The 21,863-nt window shown below is 33.5% G+C and overlaps 1 protein-coding gene and 1 long non-coding RNA gene across 18 annotated transcripts; one reads left to right on the top strand and one right to left on the bottom strand.

The window, feature by feature from the left end:
• Nucleotides 1-1,995: 1,995 nt before the first annotated feature.
• LOC106761274 lies at nt 1,996-4,019 on the bottom strand. The gene is made up of 2 exons (XR_001375675.2): nt 3,861-4,019; nt 1,996-2,398 (listed from the first exon to the last, which is right to left on the bottom strand). It is a non-coding gene; the product is annotated as an uncharacterized LOC106761274 (long non-coding RNA).
• A 7,526-nt stretch (nt 4,020-11,545) lies between these two features.
• Nucleotides 11,546-21,863, top strand: LOC106762378 (BTB/POZ domain-containing protein At1g04390). Of its 17 annotated transcripts, none has more exons than XM_022781375.1 (10): nt 11,547-11,845; nt 12,012-12,150; nt 12,743-13,250; nt 13,347-13,480; nt 13,561-14,003; nt 14,198-14,839; nt 15,041-15,325; nt 15,731-15,883; nt 19,101-19,632; nt 20,530-21,863. In XM_022781375.1, exons 1-9 carry the CDS (start codon nt 11,742-11,744, stop codon nt 19,519-19,521), a joined length of 2,829 nt encoding a protein of 942 aa, XP_022637096.1. In that variant the 5' UTR covers nt 11,547-11,741; the 3' UTR covers nt 19,522-19,632; nt 20,530-21,863. The 17 variants fall into 17 exon arrangements, with proteins under 17 accessions (XP_022637099.1, XP_022637101.1, XP_022637096.1 ...); XM_022781373.1 differs by having other exon boundaries at nt 14,198-15,325; nt 19,101-19,627; nt 20,530-20,599; nt 21,451-21,863; XM_022781368.1 differs by having other exon boundaries at nt 14,198-15,325; nt 19,101-19,627; nt 20,530-20,599; nt 21,173-21,863.

The raw sequence follows: 21,863 nt of genomic DNA, 5'->3' as shown, positions 1-21,863 counted from the left end.
ATTGTTTACACTGTTTGATCCATTTTTGTTTCAATGTTAACTGAAAAATACGTTTAAAATATCAAATAAAGTTAACAAAATTTGGTTAAAAAAACTAAATTTATACATTTTTAAAGTTATGGGACTAAATTAGACAAAAATTTTGAAGATGACTAATTCTAATTTTTATTAAAAGTTAAAAGAAACACATTTAAGCTGAAAAGGTTAACGCGCAATGTATATTCTGTTTTCTTCAATATCTCATCTAAATTCCTTAATTTTCAATAGTTGTGAAGTTCTCGTCAAGCCTGGGTGACCGACTAGATTCTCCATTCGGATAAATCGAAATTTCGGTCTCTGTTTTTGCTTTGCATATAACCTTTCTTGGGTTGCATATACTTTTATTATATTGATTTTTTTCAATAAAATAAAATACAGCACATTTTTTTAGTAAATTATAAAAAATTAAATTAAAGTCCTTAGAAATAAAGATACCAAATTGATATTTTTTAAATAAAATACTAAAAAAGATAATTTATCGACAAAACAATTATAATTATATATAAGTTTAATTCTATTTCAGGAGTTATATATATACATATCCTAGTTTATGTCATGCGTCTTATAAGATTTTTTTTTCTTTAGAGTAAATTCACATGAAAAAACATAACACCTAATCTTAATATAATCTTAGATAATATGAAAAAATAAATATTTTTTCTATCTTAAAAGTATCAACTAAATAAAATATTATTTTAGTACATTTCTCATTTGAGTTACTTTCAGAAAAAAAATGCAATTTATAATCCATATTGTATAACATCATTGCTAAGCAACTTGATAAATTTTGCTTAATCAGAGCATACTCTAAAGAATTTTAAACAATTTACAAATTTGTTTTTATAATAATTTTAAAGTCTTACATAAGACTACTCTACTCCATTAGAGAAGTTGATTGAAATATTAAGACTGGACAAAATAAACTGCACTGAATGTTAAAAACTATACTGAACCAAAACATAGTTAGTCTATACTGAACTAAACTATGTTTTATCCTATCAAATTGTATTATATTAAACTAAAGTATAAATTCAACTGAAGTTTTCAATCACAAATCAAAATAGGGCAGATAACAAATAAAAAAAAAATTAACTGCCCTAGTCAAGAAATTCATCATATGCTCCTGTTTCTGCTCAATCCTTTTAAAGTCTTCCTTTTAAGTGCTCGTTGCACGAACGACCATGTTTAAGTACAGTGTTTTAGAAGTATTACACACATTCAAATTACCTTCCAACATACCAATATTCAAGAAACAGATAAAAGGGTGCTAACACGAACAAAAAGGTGGAATACACACATTTGTTTTCACTCTAATATAATGATGCAACCATAGTTGACAAGTTAGATAATCAAATAAAAGTATTACTGAGACAACTGAAAGTGTCATGATCAGAGAAGAGGAAAACTATGAAAAAAAAATTCAATGGTTCACTCAGTTATCTGTACTGAAATGATGTAAAGTTTAATTTTTTTAAACTAAACTATTAGTTAATTAGTTTTTAAGTCAAAACCAGTTTAGTTTTTTTAAGAATAATATAGTATGGTTATCTGTAATTTTAATACAGAGTACTGAATTATGCCAAGCCATAGAAGTAGTCCAAAGCAACCCTGACCATATATACTCTTCTATTAAAATAAAAGTTTAAGAAATTTCAAAATAATAAATAAATTAAAACTAAAAACGACCATCTTTTAAGTAACCTATAAATACGACACATGTGTGAAAAATTAGCAGGTGCAAAGCTTATAGTGCTGGAACCAGCTGCAAAATTTTGGCATTTTAGTCAGAATTTAAATCATATTATTAAAATTAATTTTAATTTTAAATACGATAATTCGATATATAAGCAATACATCAATACATGTAAAAAAAAGCTACTTCTTACTTTTAAAAAATATAACAACTATTTTATAGAAGAGAAAAGTTCAATGGACCAGGAAAAAAAAACCTGGTAATAAAATAAAAGCTAAAAATTATAGGTAAATTATGTTGCCTGAACAGTCAACTCTATTTTAACATCTCTATAAAATGATCAAATTTCAGGAAACTCTTACGATATATAAGCTATTCGGATAAACCAAGAAGTATACAAAATCAGTACATAATTAGGTACGATAAAACACTCATCATAACAACTTAATCCACTCAATAGTCTTAATGCAGTAATGCTAACTGAGTCGTGAGATATGCCTCCCCTCCCAACTAGACCTCGAGATCATTGGAGCCATAAAAACCCAAAATGCCATGAACTAGGTATAGGAAGGAAAGCTCATCTGACTCCTGCTCAAGCACCTACTTAGATCTCTGTCTCATCTTTCGGCGCTTCCTCTTCAACCTCCTCATGCGCTTCTTCTTCCACTGATACATAGCAACATTATGTTAGTCTGATACAAATGGGCAAAACAGAAACTTGTTGCAACAGCCATAGTAGATGAAGTACATATATATCCTGTGCAGAATGATACGGATCAATTTTTTACAGTACATATGAAGCAATGTCTATAGGCCTTTACCCAATATAAACGCAGTATCCCCTTCAGGATTTATAACTCCTCTGCAGTCACAGAATCAACTTAAAGAAAAAAAAAAAAGGTGATGATTTCACACAATTTAGAAGAGTTAAATTCCTTCCTTTATCACTCACAAAATGACAAATCACTTTTCCGTGGAAGTGAAAATGGAGAGTAGAAGAACTATTAGTTTTACATGGTTTGGCTTAAAATGTTTGTAGATGGAAGAAAAAAGGGGGGGGGGGGGGGGGGGGGGGGGGGGGGGGGGGGCTAGAATTGACGGATAGTCCCCCGCTACCTCCGGCTGGATAAATATCCAATATCCAGCTCCATACATGTTTCCAAATCCGTGCATGCATCCGCAGATATTTACAAAAAATATTTATCAAGATATTTTAACCATAAAAATTTTCTTTTTATTATATTTTTTTGACATCCTAGCTAGAATCCCTCCACATCCGTATTTACGGGGAAAAAAAAGAAAGATCTACACATTACTAAACTGTGTTCACAAAATTTGTTGACAAAACTATCATTCTCCCCTTTGTTAAAAGGAATTACTGTATTACAGTATATACTATTATTTTCTTTCCCCTCCCTTTGCTAACTAAAATGATACCTTCTCTAACACTCCCTTACCCTGCTTTGAAATTTGAAGCAAACATGTAAAAGAATCAGGTGCTTTTGACAGCAAATGCATAAAACAAAGTTCACTAGTTAATTCAAGAACCATTGCTTAACCTAAATGTGTTCCTCATGAAATTAACATAACTTCATCGGCCTCTTAATGACTCACTACACAAAATTCCTGTCAGTTGTGCAATTAGACAAGCATTCAGAAGTTGTAACACAAGGGAACACAGGAAACAGTACCCATGTATCGAAAAACACCAAGTCCAATCGAATCAAAATTCAAAACTAATCTAATTAATTTCAAATGAGATACTTGATGCAATTCATTTTATATCCAACAAGGCACTTGCGAAAACCAAAACCAACGAACGATATGCTCTTCTCAATTTCGAGAATCAAACAGTGCATCGAATTCCCAACAACAAACTGCATATATCATATTAGTCCATTTAGAAGGAATACATGAGCAATTCAGAAAGGAAAAAAGAAAGACGATGCAAAATCAATATCGAACAAAAAAACACATCAAACATCAGATAACCGAAAGAAACATCCTAATTCCTGAGAACAAAGACAAATTCATGATTATACTCGGATCCTAAAACGCTCAGTGCACGTAAATTATAAATAAAATAACCATTACATAGACATGAATAATGAAAGGAAATGCGTTTAACCTTAGCTCTCATCCTGAACAACAGAAACTCTCACGCTTTTCTATCAACAATGTCGATTTTTTCCAGAAGATGATCCCTGAATGTAAACCTGTGGCGATAAAAACCCCTGTTTTGGTATTTATAGCGAAAAGCGCGAAACCCTAACTCTCTTTAGGCTAGGGTCGGGTTATGTGAGGGCATAATTGTAATAATAAAAATATATTCTAGGCAAAGTGAAAAAAAGAAAAAAGATATTGGATGAGATGAGTTGAGAATTTCCTCAATTTTTTCGTATGATAAAAATAATAAAAAGTAAATAATAAAATCCTTTCACGAATAATAAAAAGTAAATAATTGTAACTTGTTTTTACTATTATTATTACACAATTCATAAACAGGATTACATTAAATGTTAAACAAATAATAGATTAATAATAAATCGTTCTTGAGTCAAATAAAACTAAGAAATAACAAAGAATGTCAATAGATAGAACACTATCATCAAGGTATGGAACACGGGTACTATTGTTATCCTTTTCTACTTATTAAGTAGCTTAGAACTTAAATCAATGTTTTTTTTCTTTGTTTTGCTTTTGTTTGTCGAGCTTTGACGTGAAGGACTACATGTATTTCATGCAACATTAATCGATATTTTCTCTTCACGCAACTTATTTGATAAAAAATAATATTTATCTTCTTATGTTTTAAAGTTTTTATAGATAGATTCCAGTCATCTTTTTTCTAATTTCGGACATGTTTTCCTATCACATAAGACAAACATTTATTCCTTCAGTATAGAAGATTCACCACTTGAATACGGTTCTTTTTTCTACAACTATTTGACAAAGAGAGGACATTCTCTTTTAAACAACCAATACCAAAGAGAGTCACCACTCTCTTTTCAACAACTAATGCCATAGGAAACATCTATATGCAAATAGAACCACGATTTACTAGGTACAACAAGTAGACTTGATGAAGATTGCTTTGAAAAGGCTCCTTCAACATAAGATGATGTCTATGATGAGTTGAGGAAGCTTCTTCAAAAGGGTGGACTCCATGATGATCAATGAAAGTAGTGGAAGAAAACAGAGATGAAGAGATGAAGATGTTGGTGTTGTATGGTCTTGATAGATATGTCCTTCTACGAAGTTAGGCCAACCATGAAGGAGAAGGTATGAAAAAGCCTAGAAAAAGACAATTTGATAAGGTGAGAACTCAAGAAGATAGGTCTCGAAATTTTGGCAAATGGACTTTACATTCAATCAAGTTCTAAGGATTACAAAAGGGTGTGTCTCCTTTTATAAGTGAAGGAGAATGCTATAGTACATAGAGTATGTAGGAGCCTTTCCATCATTTAATGAGGAGTCTCATCATTAAATGAGGAGCCTAAACATTAAATGAGGAGCCTAAGCATTAAATGTGAGGAGCCTTATGCTTTGTAACTAACTTGGTCAAAACATTTAATGCAAAGGCTCCTTACAACTAACTCCCTCCAAAACCCATTTTTAATCCATTTTTAACTCTTAAAGCCATCAAACCTTCTAAACAAAGTTTAAACAAAGTGTCTTGGCCAAATACAAGGCCTAAAAATGAGCTATATTACATGTTTACAAAAAGTGTTTTATGATATAGAAGAAAACCAAAATGTAATCTTCCACAGGAGTAGAATCCTTGAAGCTCCATCTTCTTCTTCAATCTTCTTCGACCATGGCTCTTTATGAGAGGTCCAATGTCTTCTAAGGCTTAAGGGAAAGCAAGAACAAGCTTGAAATTCCATTTTCTTCTTCCAATCTCCTAGCCTTAGCTTAAGTTGATGCTCCCTTCATGGATCTCCAAATAGTTCCCAAAACGAATTCCATCATACCCCCTGTTGGAAACGATCTGCCCTCAGATCGAAAAGATATTTGAGGAAGCATAACTTTGGTTTAATGATCTCCTCCTTGATGAAAAATGTACTTACAACAAATGAAAAATAGGAGTATTATTAAAAGAATAGACCTAAACAAAAGAACAAAGAAATAAGGCCTTTTGTTTTTGGAAAAGGTTTTATGAAGAAGATTGTTGGCCTTTATTTCAAAAAGTTGTTCTAGTGATAAAAGCATATACAAAAGAAGAAATAAATAAGGCCTTTTATTTTTTAAAAGATTTTCCTTAGGAAAATTTGTTTTTTCTGCAGAATCTAAAACCTTTTCTTCACTAGGTGAAGAATGAGAGTTATCAAGCTTCCAGTGTGTTGATCTTCTAAAACCAATGTTCTTTCGGGAGAACATTCAAAAGAATTGTTCCTTCTCTCAAAACACTTGAAGTATTGGACATCTCTTGTTTTAGTTTGTTCAAAAGTTATAAGACCTAATTTATAAAAATCGTTTTGTTCACCTTAAGTTATTTGTAACTTGTGAGGTAACAACAACTCAAAAAGTGATTTTTCAAAGGTTATTGAAGAGTTAAAAATAATAGGGAGTGAAAGTGGAGGTAAAAAGACTTTTAAAAGTAAAGGTTGAAATTAAGAAATGATAATCATTAATGAAAAGATAAGAACTCAAAGTTTGGAAAACTCCCTTTAAAATTCTTAAATCAATTATGATTAGGGGAGTAGGAGGTGCTTTGAGTAATACTTCATCTTTAAGTAGGAGTTCTTCCATCACCTTTTCTCTCCTCTCAGTCTCTTTTTTCTCTTTCTTTTGTTTCTCCTCCCTCTCTCTTCTCTCATTTTCTTCTTTCTCTTTCTTTTCTCTTTCCTCCATTTCTCTTCTCTTATTTTCTTCTTTAGCTTTCTTTTCTCTCTCCTCCCTTTCTCTTCTAGCTTCCTCCTCTTTAACTTTTTCTGCAGTTGTATCTGTTCCTCTTTCTTCCTTTCAATTTCTCTACTTTCCTTATCTTTTAAGAGCTTCTCATGTTTCCCTTCAAACTTCTTCTCTTTAAGAAAGAACTTTTTTTTCACCTCTAATAGATTCTTTATCTTTCTCCAAGAGTTCTCTATTTTCATATTTATGCTCTTGATTTCTCTTGAAAGTAGGTTGAACAGATTTTCTTCTCATGCAATTCTTAGATCATTCCAATCTCTAATTAGTGATTTGATACCATTTTTAACATCACCTTGCCTTTGATACCACCAATCATATGCATGCCTCTCAAATCTAAAAGAACACAACCAAACTATGTGAAACTTACTATACTTAATAATGAATTGGTGAAGTTTTTCGATGGAATGCTTATGAAGGGAAGGTCCGTGGTGGTGGAGGCCATTAAGGGAGGTGGAAGATACTACCTCGGTTCTGAAGGAACCGAGGCGTAAAGTCCTAAAAAAAAACAAAAACACTACTGCTTCGGTTACTATTGAACGGAGACAAAATCCTATCCCTTTTTGCCTCGTCTGTATATGTCTCGATTCTGAAACCGCTGTCTATGGGTATTGAAATCCTATTGGTAGAAAATATCAATTAAAATGGACAATAACCATGTAAGATTTTTTATAAACTATTTCCCACAGGAAATATCAATGCATAATAATCATAAAAGATTTTTTATAACCTATTTCTCATACAAAATTAACTTGAACTTGTATCATAGCACTTTGAGAAATGAAAGCAACAAAGAAATCACAATCAAAATGCATCAGAGTGAACGGTGGTTCGACTATATGTGAGATTTCTTTTGAGAGTATTATTTTTGTAGCTTTAGTCGTAGTAAAAGAGAGTTTTTGATCTAAACAATGTTGTTTCAATTTTTACGTAAATTTTAACAAATTGATGTTTAAATATATGAGAATTTTTATTGTTTTACGATTTAGTAGTATAGTTTTACGTGGAATAGAGTTGGCCATACGCTATGCAGAGAAATTCGGGTATTACCTAAGATAAGAAATTAATTTTAGTATTACTTTTTGTAAAGTATAAATTTTTAGGAATCATTTAAAAAATCTTTTAACTATCTGTTTTTTCATTTTAATTTTTTATTTTATTTATTTCAAAATTTTCTGTTTTTTAACTAGAAAAATCAACATTAATATCAACATTAATATTACATATTTTATACCTTACAGTACAGTTTGGGAGCTACCGAATTTATTTAATTATTTATAAAATAAATAAATTAATATTAAGAACACAAAACTAAATAATTAATCACTTGTCTAAATATTATTGTTTTAACAAAATATTCATCAGAATACATTTTTCTCTTAAATTTATTTTAAAAACATATTTTTTCTCTAAGAATTTTTTTAAAAATATATATTACGTTTTCAAATCTTTATTTTTCTAAAATAAAATATTTTTTAAAGGGTTAATTATTTCTTAAAATAATTAGTTTTCTCAATGGTTAGTTTTTAAAACAATTAATTACTTCTAAAAAATAATTAATTTTCTAAATTAGTATATTTCTAAAAAAATTTATAATGTTTTTAAGTATTTTTAAAAAATTTATACATTTCACTCTCTTTATTTAAAAATAATAGTTTAGAAGGGTTTTATGACAACGTCAAATTCTAGATTGTTCTTACATGCTTAAATAACATACTACATTGTTTTGATTTATACAGTGATACAAACAATGATCATGCAGATTTATTTATTTTAGTTAGTACATGGTTTAATAGATTTAGAGATTTCTATTTATGCAATTTTGTATCAATTAGGTCTCTCTATTTTTAAGTAACTCGATTTGGTTCCTGATTATGAGAAATTGAAACAACAAAGTCTCTCCTATTAAATTCTCTGAAGGGCGTCAAAAATGTTGTCTGAGGTAGACTTAAATGATTTTTTAATTTAAAAAAGTTTAAAAAAGTCTCTGCCACATCACCACCCTACCATGTCATCATCATCATCATCTCTAGACAAACCTTAATTTCTCTTCAAGAAACCTTAGTCACTGCATCATCCAGCACTGCCACGATCTCACCGTCATCACCATTCACGACCATCAACGCCATTGCAGAACGGGTCACCACAAGTGCCAGCACCATGAGCAACCTCAAGCCACCATGCTTCTTGCGACCTTCTTCCACGGACACTAACATCTTCCTCGCATGCCATTCTCACTGATAGCCAACCATCTCCATAGCGCAAGTCGCCGCCGCTAACACATGCGTCACCGCTAACACATGCGCCGCCGCTGGTAATAGATGCGCCACCGTCACCATCTTCATCTTCTCCACCTGGAAATCAAAGGAACAAAATCACAACTCTTCTCTTCCATCGCGAAGCAAAAACGCGTCAGTGTCGACATCGCTTTTGGACCTGCAAAGCCAAACCAAAAACTCAGAATCGCATTACTTCTCACGCAAGAACTCGAAGCCATTGCAACACCCACCTTCATTGCACCACTCCGCCATTAGCGAACCACCACCAGCTCGCACCAGCATCGAACAACAACACCTTCATCCATGAAATCCATTCGTTTCTGTGTCGCACTTGCAAAGAGGAGCACCAAATCAATTTCATCAGTTCATCTTCTCTCACGTTTTCCTCTCGCGCCTCCACATTGAAATCCAGAAACCTGCAAGAATCAAACCAAGAACCAGGACGAGTTCAATTCGCCTGAAACACCATCAAATTGTTCGTAGTGCCACAGAGGAGAAGAGGCAAAACCCTTTCGCGAAGACAGACTAGGTGCTAGAGCAGGAGTGTTCACCCCATCTGAAACCCTAATTGGGAGAAAAGAGTGCTGACATGTGGCTGCGCATTATGTCAATTTAAGTCCACGTATTATGTATCACATGTTTTCAAATGTCAGTTCACCTAGCCATCAAACTTAAATTTTAACACGATCTAAAGAATTTAACGACACAGATTTTATTGTTTTAATTTTTCATAAACAGAAATTAAATTAAAATACTTAAAAATAGAGGGACCTAATTGACGTAAAACTATACAAATAATACCTCCAAATATATTAATCTTATAGATTATTCATTGCATCAAATTCTAATTATTATTTTTTAAATATTTTAAATTTTTATTATTTATAATATGATTGCAATGATTACAAGTAGTTCACACATCTGCTTTCAAGATGATTCGTTCATGAACATTCTAAAAATAGAGTGCTTCTCCCTGCACCTCACCCCTTTCTCCCTGCACCTCCCAAATTACCTTTTTATCCCTCATTTAATTTACCTTTTTATCCCTCATTTAATTTAGTCAAACACTTTAATTATCTCTGTTTCTTATCCCCCATAAGTCTGCCGCATCTCACACAGAAAACCCTACACCCCTTTGTTCCTCTTGCTCTCCTGTGCATTGTTGCCTATGCTATTTCGTTGCTGTGTCGCTGTTGCCAATCTCGCTGCAATCTCGCTGTTATCTCGCTGCAAGTTGCAATCATCTTCTTGATCTGTTCTTTTGCTTTGCTTGTGAAACCGTGCTATAGAACCGCAAATGGAAGTGCGGTTAAGAAAAGCCGCAGTACGAAGGGCGGCTGCATTTTGGGGGTGTCGGTTATAGAACCGCAAATGGAACAGCGGTTAAGAAGTGTCGCAGTTCAAACCGCGTCTGAAACCAACCGCCGTTCGATTTGCGGTTGGTTTGGTTTTGGGGGGTGCAGGGCAGAGACGCAGATCAGACTGCGGTGTGCAAAGACGCTCTTCGAACAGCGTTGGGTGGGAAACGTACTTCAAACTGCGTTTGGGGCAAAAGCAGCTGAGACTGCGGTTTAGCAGTTGGTGCTTTTTTTTTCCTATTTTTTTTTTTGAAAACGTTGTTTTTTTAATTTTTAGGTTGTTTGTTAATTTTTTTTTTAAGTTTATAAAATTTTAGATTAACTATTAATTAATTTATTGAGTGAAATAATTTTTATTATTCTAAACTATATTTTCGTAAATAATTTTAGTATATTATTTATTATGTATATAATTTTAGTTAATTTTTATTATCACAAAATTATATTTTAGTATATTATTTATTATGTATATAATTTTTAAATAATTTTTGTATATTATTTATTATATATATAATTTTAGTTGATTTTTTTTATTTTTGTTTATGAATTTAGGACAGCCACTCGTTCTGCGACTATGTGAAAACCGCAACTCGTTATGCGGCTATGTAAAAATGAATTCTTCAGAACCGCAACTCGAAATGCGGTTAGCATATGCCACAACTCGAAATGCGGTTAGCATCTGCCGCAACTCGAAATGCGGTTTGCATCTGCCGCAACTCGAAATGCGGCAACTCCAAATGCGGCAAAATTAAAAAATGCACTCACCTGGGAGCTCCTTCTTCCTCTCCTATATGTCCAAAGCCGAACCAGCAGCAAACAACACCACCACCACGATCAATAACAAGCACAATCACCAGTAGAAACACAAAATACTATTTTGTTCTCAATAAAACAGTAACTCAAGTAACTCAAGTGAAGGTAACAGCTCAAATGCTCAAATGCTCTGTAGAACTCAAATGTGGATCAGGAAGAGGGTAAAGGGGTGTAAGGTTTATACTGATCAGACAAGGATTAGGGAGGTTGACAGTTAGGAGTTAGAATATCATTTATTATTCATTAATTATGTTTGACTTTATTAAATGATAAAAGGGTAAAAAAGTAATTTTGGAGGTGCAGGAAGAAGAGGGGGAGGTGCAGGGAGGAACACTCCTAAAAATATTTACTTTTCATTTCCATTTATATGCTTTTTCATCTGTTATTTATTTAAAAGGCATTTTATATATTTTACGAAAATATATTTGTTCTACTGTGACATTTTAGGATTTTATTTATTTATTTTTCTCATCTTTCTAGTTTGTAACAGAGTTTGTAAAGAAGGAGAGTTTGTGGCGGTGTTCAAACTTCAGAGCTGAACTTACACCTTCTTTCTGCAACACACACAACACAATTCAATTTCTTCTTTCACTTTGATCCTCGTTTTCTCTCTATTTTTTCCGAATTCTCTCATAGTAGGAAGAGACCATGAAATCCGGCAGAGACAAAGAGAAAGAGAACGATCGCTACATCAGTTCGCATATGCAGAACCTCCATCGCCGTCTTCTCCACGCCCTAAACCTTGGCACCAGGTCTTAACTCGCACCCCAGTTGCCTCTAATTTTTTATTCCGTCATTTTTCTCATTAAATTTTCTATCTTTTTGGTTTTTGACGAAGTGGGGCCCAAAGTCATTGAATTGTATTTTTCATGTTGGGGGTTGTTGTTCTGGTTGTGATTTTATTCTTTGTGAATACAGACATTTTGATGAGAAGACAAATAGGTGGAGGTGGCAGTGCGCCAACATTGAAGTGCAGAAAAATGTACTACGATCAATTGGTGCCTTTCTTGATTCCTTATCGGGCGATGCACGTGCAGCACGTCATGCTGTTGTTAAGGTGTATAGTTTTCTTCCTTTTGTTTTCGGGATTTTAAGTCTTGTAAGTAGCACCTACGAACCTGAATTAGAAGTTTCTGTGCTTGTTCATCGGACTTTCTAAATGAAATGTGCATACCTGTGGAGATTGTGGAATTTATAGATCGTTTTATGAATTTGCTTGAGTCAATTTCACTCAGCATACTTACGAAGTTAGGATTATATGTACGTCGGAAAATTAATTACAATGAATTATTACTAGCATAAACAAATATATTAATCGAAGAAAGGATTTCACACGGGCAGTTTGGTCTGAGAAAAACAGAATTCTGTTTTCATATTTATTTTAACTTTTCTGATCTTTATACAAGGAAAGGCGAAAAGAACAAAAAATAATTTAAAAGTTGTTTTTACGTATCCTGCATTTTGAAAACAGTAGACACAGTGAAAACAGATAATGTTTTCACAAGCCAAACTGATACTTTTTGGAAATAGTTACTAATGTAAATTCCTACTGGTAAATTTGAGTAGAATGATTTGTTATAGATAAATTGGTCTGTATTTTCATTCAATAACAATGAAATGTGTTTTCCTGCATTGCTTTACTTCCTCAGGAATCTCTTCCTGATATTTTAGGAGCATTATTATGGATTCTTCAATGCAAAAATGAGGTTTTATTAAGCATGGCGTCAAATGTTGCAGTGAAGTTGGTTAGTGTTCTGCCTAATCCGTTGTTGCAATCACATATGTTGGATCTTGTTTATTGTCTATCATCCTTGCTATCTTCACATCAAGTAGAAGTTGCTATACCCTGTGCTACCACTTTGAATTTTGTAATCTCAAATCTGAGTGCTACAAATGAGAAGGATGTTATGGAAGCACTGAAAGAAACGGAGGCTTCCCTTCGGATTGTTGGAAATATAAAGGATTTTGCTGAAGGTGTAAAGAAAATTGAGTATTTCGAAGAGATGACTTTACTTTTGAGCACTATACTATGGCGCTGGCCTCCGTCTAGGTTCTCTGTTTGTAATGATGTAATACTTATGAAAGGTTTAGCAAACATCCATACAAAGACAGATAGTTCTATTAAACTTGCACTTCTAAAGTTGTACACGTCAATAGGTATTAAAATACCACTCTATTGTCCATTACAACCAAAACACTTTTCCTTGTTATCATCTATTCTCTGGACCAACTAATTTCTATTGTTGTTACCAGCTTTATGTGATTCTGCAGCAAGAAGACTTATAGAGGATGAAGAAATATTTCCACAAATGTTTGTGCAGGCAATGGGAAAATCAAACCCTCATGCTATTCGGATAGAAGGGTTTAGGCTTGCTCAGTGCCTATTGGTAACATTTTATTGTTCTACAAGATGACCACTGTAATATAAATTATTGCTCCTAACAAAGATTGGTTTTTATCTGTCCAGAGATCCCAAGATAATTGTTTAAAAGTGGTTGGTTTGTGTGGTGATGCTCTTGTTGAGGCCATAATTTGTGGAATGACAGAAACTAGGCTGACTTCTAAAAAGTTTGGAAACAACCATGGGTCTTTGTCAGTGGAAGCATGCCAGTTGGCTCTAATAACTCGCTGGGCAGGTGATCATCATACCAACTTTTGGAAACAAGGAATTGATAGAGTCCTTCTTAGTCTTCTGATTGAAAATATTGAAGACCAATTGTTTGAACCCGTCCTGGCTTTGGAAAAACAAATATATATGGCAAAAGAGGGATTAAAAGCCAATTATCATCTTGGTCGTAGGAGTTATCTGTGGGACATTCTTGGGTGGCTTACAATTCACTGTGGAGAAAATTTATACCCTTATACTCGTGGTAGTGAGCTCTGCATCAAGTTACTAATTACATGTGCATGGTAAATTGTATTCCTTCCATTATCATTTCTTGATGGATTTAACATGTGTATAAACATCAATATAATAACATATCCTATGTCTCAGTTTCTTGCTATTGCTGTTGATTATATTTCTGAAAATTTTCAGCTGACCTTTTATTTAACCGGTTGATGTGCTCCAAATTCACTAATTCTAATTTTCCCTTTCTCTATAGCTTGAGTTTTGTGGATACACTTGAAAAATGGTGCAGAATTTGTCAAAAGGATATTGATGATCATTTTCAAAGTGAACCAGTATCAAGGACTGTTCTAATGATGATTCATTCTCCATGTAATTCCATCTCCTCACACACTAAATTCTTATTATCAGATGTACTGAAGGTGAAAGGCATGCCATGCTTGAAAAGCTTATTACATACTCTAGATTATACATCATCCCTAGAAAGCTATGGTTCATTTGATAAACTTCAACTGGTTATTAATTTAATTGGGTTTACTTGTCTTTCAAGTTTACCACAATACCGAAGATGTATCATTGAGAGCAAAGGGATAAAGGTGATTGTTCTTCTTCTGAAACGATGCTTAAATAATGACATTCATATCGAAAGGCAAAGCTTTACTCCTCATTTGCATACACATGAAAGGTCTTGTTGCTGTTTTGATAAAGAAGATTGGGAAGGCTCCAACATTCTCTTGTTTTATAGTTTGTTGGCCTTAACAGAAATTCTTCATCAGTGTGACCTTTTACAAGAGAATCCTCAGCAATTTTCTGGAGAGGTGACAAACATTACACCACAGTTTGTTAGCAAACTTCAAGAGATCTATAAAAGCAACTCTTTCAGTCATGGTGTGAGATGGTATGTTTCTTATATTCTAACTTATTTTGGATATTATGGTTTCCCAACTGAATTAGCCAAAAGGATCGGAAAATCTCTCAATAAGGAAGAATACTCAGATATGAAGCTTGTCTTAGCAAATGGGGAATCTCTGAGTGTTCATGTTGCTATTCTTGCTGTTCGATGTCCATCACTAGTGCCTCCTCAATTGTTGCTCTGTAGGAAGAGTTCTAAAGAGATAGCAGATGAGTTTGTCAGAGGGACCGTGAGAGAAGTTCGATTATCTTCTCATGTTGATTATGAAGCATTGGTGTTGTTGTTGGAATATGTATACTCGGGATGCTTACATGCCAGTGAAGAAACAGCAAAGAAGCTAAAAATTCTTGCTAAGCGCTGCAGTCTACAGCCTTTGTTCCAAATGCTTGACAGACAGCGTCCTAAATGGGGCTTACCTTTCCCCAACTTTAATCTTACGTCAGCTTTTGGTTTAGCTGGAAGTTGTTTTTCGTATGGTTTGCTTCTTGATAAACTTCTTATAAATATCTTGAAATTGCACATGATTGTTGTAATCTTGCATTCTAACAAAATTCTGTGCTTTAACTCACATACTTATATAGCAGTCTTTCAATTTAATAGTTTGTTAGGTTCATTCAATGCTTTTAAAATGAGTTAACTTTTCCGAAAACTGTTGAAGTTGGATACAGTTGCGAAATGCAATTGTATTATCAAATATAGCGAGGCAATTAAATTTACTAATTGGAGATTTCTTATTGATTAATATTTGTTGACTGTGATTTTTGGGTAATTGAAATGTTTATACTTTCTATACAATGAGGAATAGTAACAGTGAGATTGCCAACATTTGTTTTCAAAGTTTGGGAGAGGAATTCTGATTTTTCAATCTATTTTCAGGGATATAATATTGGGAGCTAAATCAAATGAGCTTGTTGGGTGGACATGCGATATTTGTTCTGACACAGTACCCCATATGCATGTTCACAAAGTTATATTGCAGTCTGGTTGTGATTATCTACAAGGTTTGTTCCGGTCAGGAATGCAAGAAAGGTAATTATTGATCAAGATACTGATAATTGATCTTACAGTTTTTCTGATTTATGTTATGCATAATGAAAAGCTTTACTATTTATTCAAACTTTAGCTCATGAAAATTGAACGTGTACATGGTATAAACTCAAAAGGCAGACGTGCATGGTTGTCTATTACTTTCTTTGTTGACCAACATCTATGTAACCTGTTCTTGGTTAAACTCTGCTCAAGGCTGATAGAACACTTGACTATAATGTAGGTGAAATATAGAGTGGAATAGAAGTATGCTGAGTTGGCAATTTCTGTTCAGGGAGTGTAGCATTGGAATATAGGAGAATGTGGGATAGTGGGAGTTAGTTACGCTTTTGGGTGATTGTGTTGGGAGAGAAGATTCTTCTTCTGTCAGGAGCTTACACTTTGGTCTTGCTGTAAGGAGCTTAGGCTCTGTTTTTCATTGAATAATATTCCCTTTTCATTATATTTTCTAAGAAGTTCTATTAATTGGTCCAACCTACTGGATTCAATTTCCCATTGCCCCCAAAAGTGACAAACAAAGTTGAGTTTTTGGAGGCTTAGGTAAACTCTAGAGAATTCACTCAAAACATCAACATAGGATTTTAGAAAGTCTTTACTCACTGAATTGGGCAAGTTGTGGTGAGAAGTTTCACCCCTTACACCAGTGGCCTAAGATGCAATTTCATTTAATTTTGGGAGATGACGAGAGGTCACAAATACATCAGAAATTTTGGCTATTGGGGGGAATGATCATCAAGTAGAGAAAGATTTTGAGTGTAGAACTTTGAATCAATGTGGGTTGTTTCATGGTATCCTCGATGATGTAACAATTATGTGGATTGAAAAGGAATATTGAAGGGAATCATAGTAATGATGATGGTGGATGGTGGGGCATTGCATAACTTCATTTCTCCATAAGTAACGATTTTTCTCAAGATCCTTGTTGTTTCAACTCATACAATGGGAATTTGGTTGGGTGATAACAGGGTTACTACTAAAGGTATTTGTTTCAATCTTAGCATTCAATTGCAAGGAATTGACATCACTATAAAGGCTTAGTGCTAGATTTGGATGTGACCAGAGTCCACTTTGAAATTGGGGGAAAATGACTTTGAAATTTGTGCACCATGAAAGTCAACTTTTACTGCTAGGGTTTCTACTAATGGTGTAGGGGTCCAAAATCTTTCCATAGGCTGTTGAAGGAACTCAATGATGGAAATTTGAAAATGGGGGATGAGTTGTAAATGTACCTATGGCAATTATTGATCCAAACTAAAATTCATTTCAGCAGAAAGAACTCCTGGATGTTTTAGAAGAATTTCCGGGGTTTTTGAAGGAGGTGATGGGTTACCCCAAAAAGGGATACTGAGCATGTGATTGAAAGGGAAGTCGGTACTTGGCCAGTGAATGTTAGCTTGTACCATTTTCTGCTTCTTCACAAAATGATATCGATAAACAGGTTACTGATTTACCACAACCTGGAGCAATTTGACATAGCTCAAATTCTTTCTCCAGCCTAGTGATATTCCTTAAGAAAAAAGACACTTCTTGGTTGTGTGTGTTTTAATAAGGTAATAATTCTGATAAGTATCTGATTCTTGTAGTGGGTGAACTTTTAGATGAATTAAATGAAACTTGTTATTTCTCAACTTTGGATCTCAAATCTGGTTATCATCTCGAGTGTGAGAACATGACATGCATAAAATGGCATTTAGAACTTATGAATCTGACTTGATGAATGCTCCAACTACTTTTCAACATACAAATTTTTAAAACTTATTTGAGAAGGTTCGTGTGTTCATTTTGTTTATGACATCTGTGTACAGCGAGGAATGACAAGTGTGTTTATTGCACATTCACCAATTGTTACAATTGTTGCAGAATAATTACTTTGTAGCCAACAAGAAGAAATAGACCTTTGTGAGGAAACAATAGGTAGTATTTGTGACCATGGATCTTGCTAAGGTGGGAACTGTGGTGGAGTGACCAATCCTTCATAATGTCAAAGGTGTAATAGGGTTTTTGGGTTTTACATGTTATTATAGGATCTTCTTGTAAGGGTATGAGTTCACTTGTTGTAGGTGAAATAAAGATACTAGGGTTCTCTAAATTATGTAATTCTGTAGTATAGAGCACAACCTAGGTTGATTCCCTAAGGACACATATTAAATTGTATTCAATCTTTAATATTTTTCTTGTACAAATTAAAATTGGGGGTTTAAGGATTTAAAATGCAAAATGAAAATTGGAAAACAAATTAGGAGATTTGAAGCAAAATCAAGAGATAGGAAACCGATCAATCCACAAATTCAAATAACCAAGCATTTTGAAAATCATAGTTCCCTAAAGATTCAATCTATTGGAAGTTCCATATCTACTAGAGATAAGGTCAAATTACAATATAATAATAGATTCAAATCTCATCTTACAAGCTAGTTTTGTGAGGTTAAGTTAAGCTTAAAGTTCACTTCTTAATACAATTCAAGTTTGAACAATTAACCCAATTCAATCAATCGACTAAATTGATTATACTAATTAAATCTCAATATCATTCAATCCAATTCATATTTAGTTATCAAATCAAGATTCAATAAATTCCTAATTTGAATTCTAATTTCAGAAATGCAAATTATATCACAAAGAACAAAATTGAAATTAGAGAAGAGAAGAACAAACTCAGAGTGAAGAACGATCGGTGCAAGAACTCAATTCGTATTGTTTGATCTTGATGAGAGATTTAGTTCTCAATTATTCAACATCAAAGACGAAAATAGAAAGAAAAGGAGGAAAATTAAAACCCTAAAAACTCTGCAATTAATTTTTGTCTATTTATTTCTGCAGAATTAGCCTTTAATATAGGTTCTAAAACTAAACCCTAATGTTTCAAACTTTGAAGAATTAAAAGAGATTGATATGTTTCTCTTCACAAGCATATTGTAACTTTACGTTGGAAACTCACTAATGGTGTTCTTGATCCCTTGGTTGGAAGTAACGTGGAATCATGTCTGTTGTCATGATGGTGTACCTTGTTATGTTCTTCTATGTTAACTTCATTTCAATTCTCAAGTTAGTCTAGGATATACTTGCAAATCAGGTGTGAGAATTTTTCATTTCTAATGGGACACTTTGCAAGCCTCTTTGCTTTAATTTTTGTTTCCTTCTATACTTGGAGTCTGCCTCTTATGGGTCTCTCTTAAATGTTATTTATTCATTGTTGCAGTCATTCACAAGTAATAAAAGTTGATATTAGCTGGCAAGCATTGATTAAACTAGTGCAGTGGTTTTATTCTGATGAGCTGCCTGGTCCTCCATCTGGATGCTTGTGGGATAATATGGATGATCAAGAAAAGCTATTTAATCTACAACCATATGTGGAGCTTTATTGGCTTGCTGAGTTCTGGATTTTGGAAAATATTCAGAAAGCTTGCTTTAATGTTATTATGTCTTGTCTTGATTCTTCCTGGCGGTTGTCCATTAGAATAATCAAAATGGCTTATAATCTCTCTCTGTGGAAGTTAGTTGATATTGCGGCAAATCTCATGGCTCCTTCATATCGTCAATTACGAGATTCCGGTGAACTAGAAGAATTTGATGATGCACTAGTGGACTTGATTTATTCTGCTTCTATCCAACTTAACTAAGAAGCAAAAATTGCTTTTGGTGAATCAACACTCTTCAAGATGGTTCATAGTGCAAGAGATTCTGGAGGCATATACTAACTTTTTTGGGAGCTACAAACTTTGTCAAGTATGGTATGCTGATCTTTCTGTCACATTACTTTTAATTTTCAAGGTTTTAAAATTACTTCTAGAATTTTGATATGAATCCTTTAACTTTTTATTTTCTGCTTTTTCATTAAAATCTGAAAGGAAAATTCTGCTTGATTAGGGACATTAAAGATTTTCTATACCATGTGCTATTCTTTCTTCCTTTTCCTTGAAAATATTTATTTTTCCTTTTGTCCTTGTTAATTGGTTTTTCTGAGCTGACAGGTCTATACCCTCTTTATTAAAACGATTGAAAGAAAAGCAAAAGTACTCCCATTTTATGTAACTTCTTGATTACTTTATTCAAACATTTTTTAAGTTCTGTAATTCATCAAACTCATAATACTCTAAGGCATTTTCCTAATCTCAATTTTCTTATTTGATAACATTTTTGGATAATAAAAATTGATAGAAAGGAAGAAGATACATCTGGTCTAGGGTTTTCCTTGTCAAAAGAAGAAAAAAGGAAAAAGAGAAAATAATGACCTAAAGTAGCTCAAACAGGGCACAAAATTGATTAATCTCTTTTACACATCACTGATGGGAAAGTCCTTGTAGAAATCATGGACAGAAGCATAATTATAGTATTATCCCATGGCAAGTGAAAGGAACCAGTAAATTATCTGGGTGAGTAGATAAGAAAAACAAAGTAGGGAGGTGGGAGGTTGAAGAGAGGTTGTGGGGATTCATTTGCATAGTCACTAAGTGCATCGGTTTTAGTACCTTAATTATTAGGGAAAATTTGCTTTGTTTTCAAATGATGTGTTAGTAGGATTTCATTTATATGGTATTTTAAATTCAAAAATAAGCTATAGTGGAAGAAATGTTTATGATCAGGTGATTTGTTAATACCTGTTGGTCTCTTCTATATATTGATTGTAGGCGTCAGAAGGACCTGGGATGTGGCTTGCTCCATGATTCAAAGCAAGTAAAACAATTTGTTGTGGTGGAGGTTAGAGAAAACTTTTTGCTCGTGAAAAATTCTAATGTTTGGTCAATTTAGAATGCTCTTATAACTTAGTAGTTCCTTAAAAATAATTCACAATAGTCAATTTATATTTGTTCCCTCCTTTTTGCTCTTATTGAGGTGCTTTCTTGGATTTAAATTGCAGTTGAAGATGCCATGCCATGCATGCCCTTTGATTTATGTCCACAAACCTTTAGTTCAAAGCTCATTTCTCTCTTTTATTTTGAAAACACATTCATTATTTCCTCCATCTGTATTCATAGGATTTTCTGTGTTTTATTTTGAAAACACATTCTAACTAATAGTGTTTTTGTCGTACTCGTAGTTATTCGTAGTGCAAACTATCTGCTTTGAGAAATTTTCCATCCCGGTCCAAGTAAATTATTACTTTGTAACTTGTCATTTAACAACTGACAAGAAATTATTTTGCTTTTCATGAACTCTTTCCAAAACTTGCTCACACTAAAGAGGATCCCTCTCATAATCATCTCTACCAGTGTTCCATGTAGTCTATAAATTTTATACATGAGGTGCTAAGCAAGTGTTATGCCTATACAGGGTCCCAAAATGGGCATACTTGTTCATACAATCAATGATGACCGAAACAAATAGTGTCTTTTCCTAGGCAGTAAAAACAATTTTGGGACCTGTCTTTAGCTGCTTCTTCTGCCATTAAAGCTCTTGACACTTTCGAAGAGTTTTTGGGAGCAAAAGGGTACATTCTTGGCTTTTCCAGTTGACTGACATTCTTGGCAGCAGCCATGTAATAACATTCCTACTCAACATTTTCCTCTCAGCTTTTCTCTGAAATGTGATTTCTTGCATATATGTGCCAGACTTTGAGCTTCTGTCATGGTTCTTGGCTTGAACAAACAGACCAAGCATCAACAGGGTATTCTTAAAATGAGCAAAGTTCACAGAAAATTGCATCAAATTCATCATCATTAAATTCTGCCAAGGTGCCACGTTGTAGTAGACACATCAAAACTTGAAAGTGATCTTCTTTGTGGCATGTATGATGGAGCCCTACTCTGTGACCACGTCCAAGATTGCTGGAGGCATTGTCTCCTTAGCGTATTAGTTGCTCCAGCTTGTATGATAGTATATCCCAACACCATAGCTTCAGGGATCCTTTGTATTTCAGCGCTGTACCAGTAGTATCATTGTTGAATTTGTATGTAGGGGTTTTTGAACTTCTTCTGAGATATCCCTCTTATTTTATTGATTTGCAGTTGAAATATTTTTCATA

The sequence above is a fragment of the Vigna radiata genome, chromosome 5 (genome assembly GCF_000741045.1).
Source record: "Vigna radiata var. radiata cultivar VC1973A chromosome 5, Vradiata_ver6, whole genome shotgun sequence".
NCBI lineage: Eukaryota > Viridiplantae > Streptophyta > Magnoliopsida > Fabales > Fabaceae > Vigna > Vigna radiata.
Note: the sequence above shows the minus strand (reverse complement) of the source record. Positions and strands in the feature narration are given on the sequence as shown.

Coding starts and splice junctions, on each gene's coding strand:
- LOC106762378 (XM_022781373.1), top strand. CDS start 11,742: ATGAAATCCGGCAGAGACAAAGAGAAAGAGAACGATCGCTACATCAGT. Junction 12,151..12,742: donor CACGTCATGCTGTTGTTAAG/GTGTATAGTTTT, acceptor TTACTTCCTCAG/GAATCTCTTCCTGATATTTT. Junction 14,004..14,197: donor TTACTAATTACATGTGCATG/GTAAATTGTATT, acceptor CTTTCTCTATAG/CTTGAGTTTTGTGGATACAC.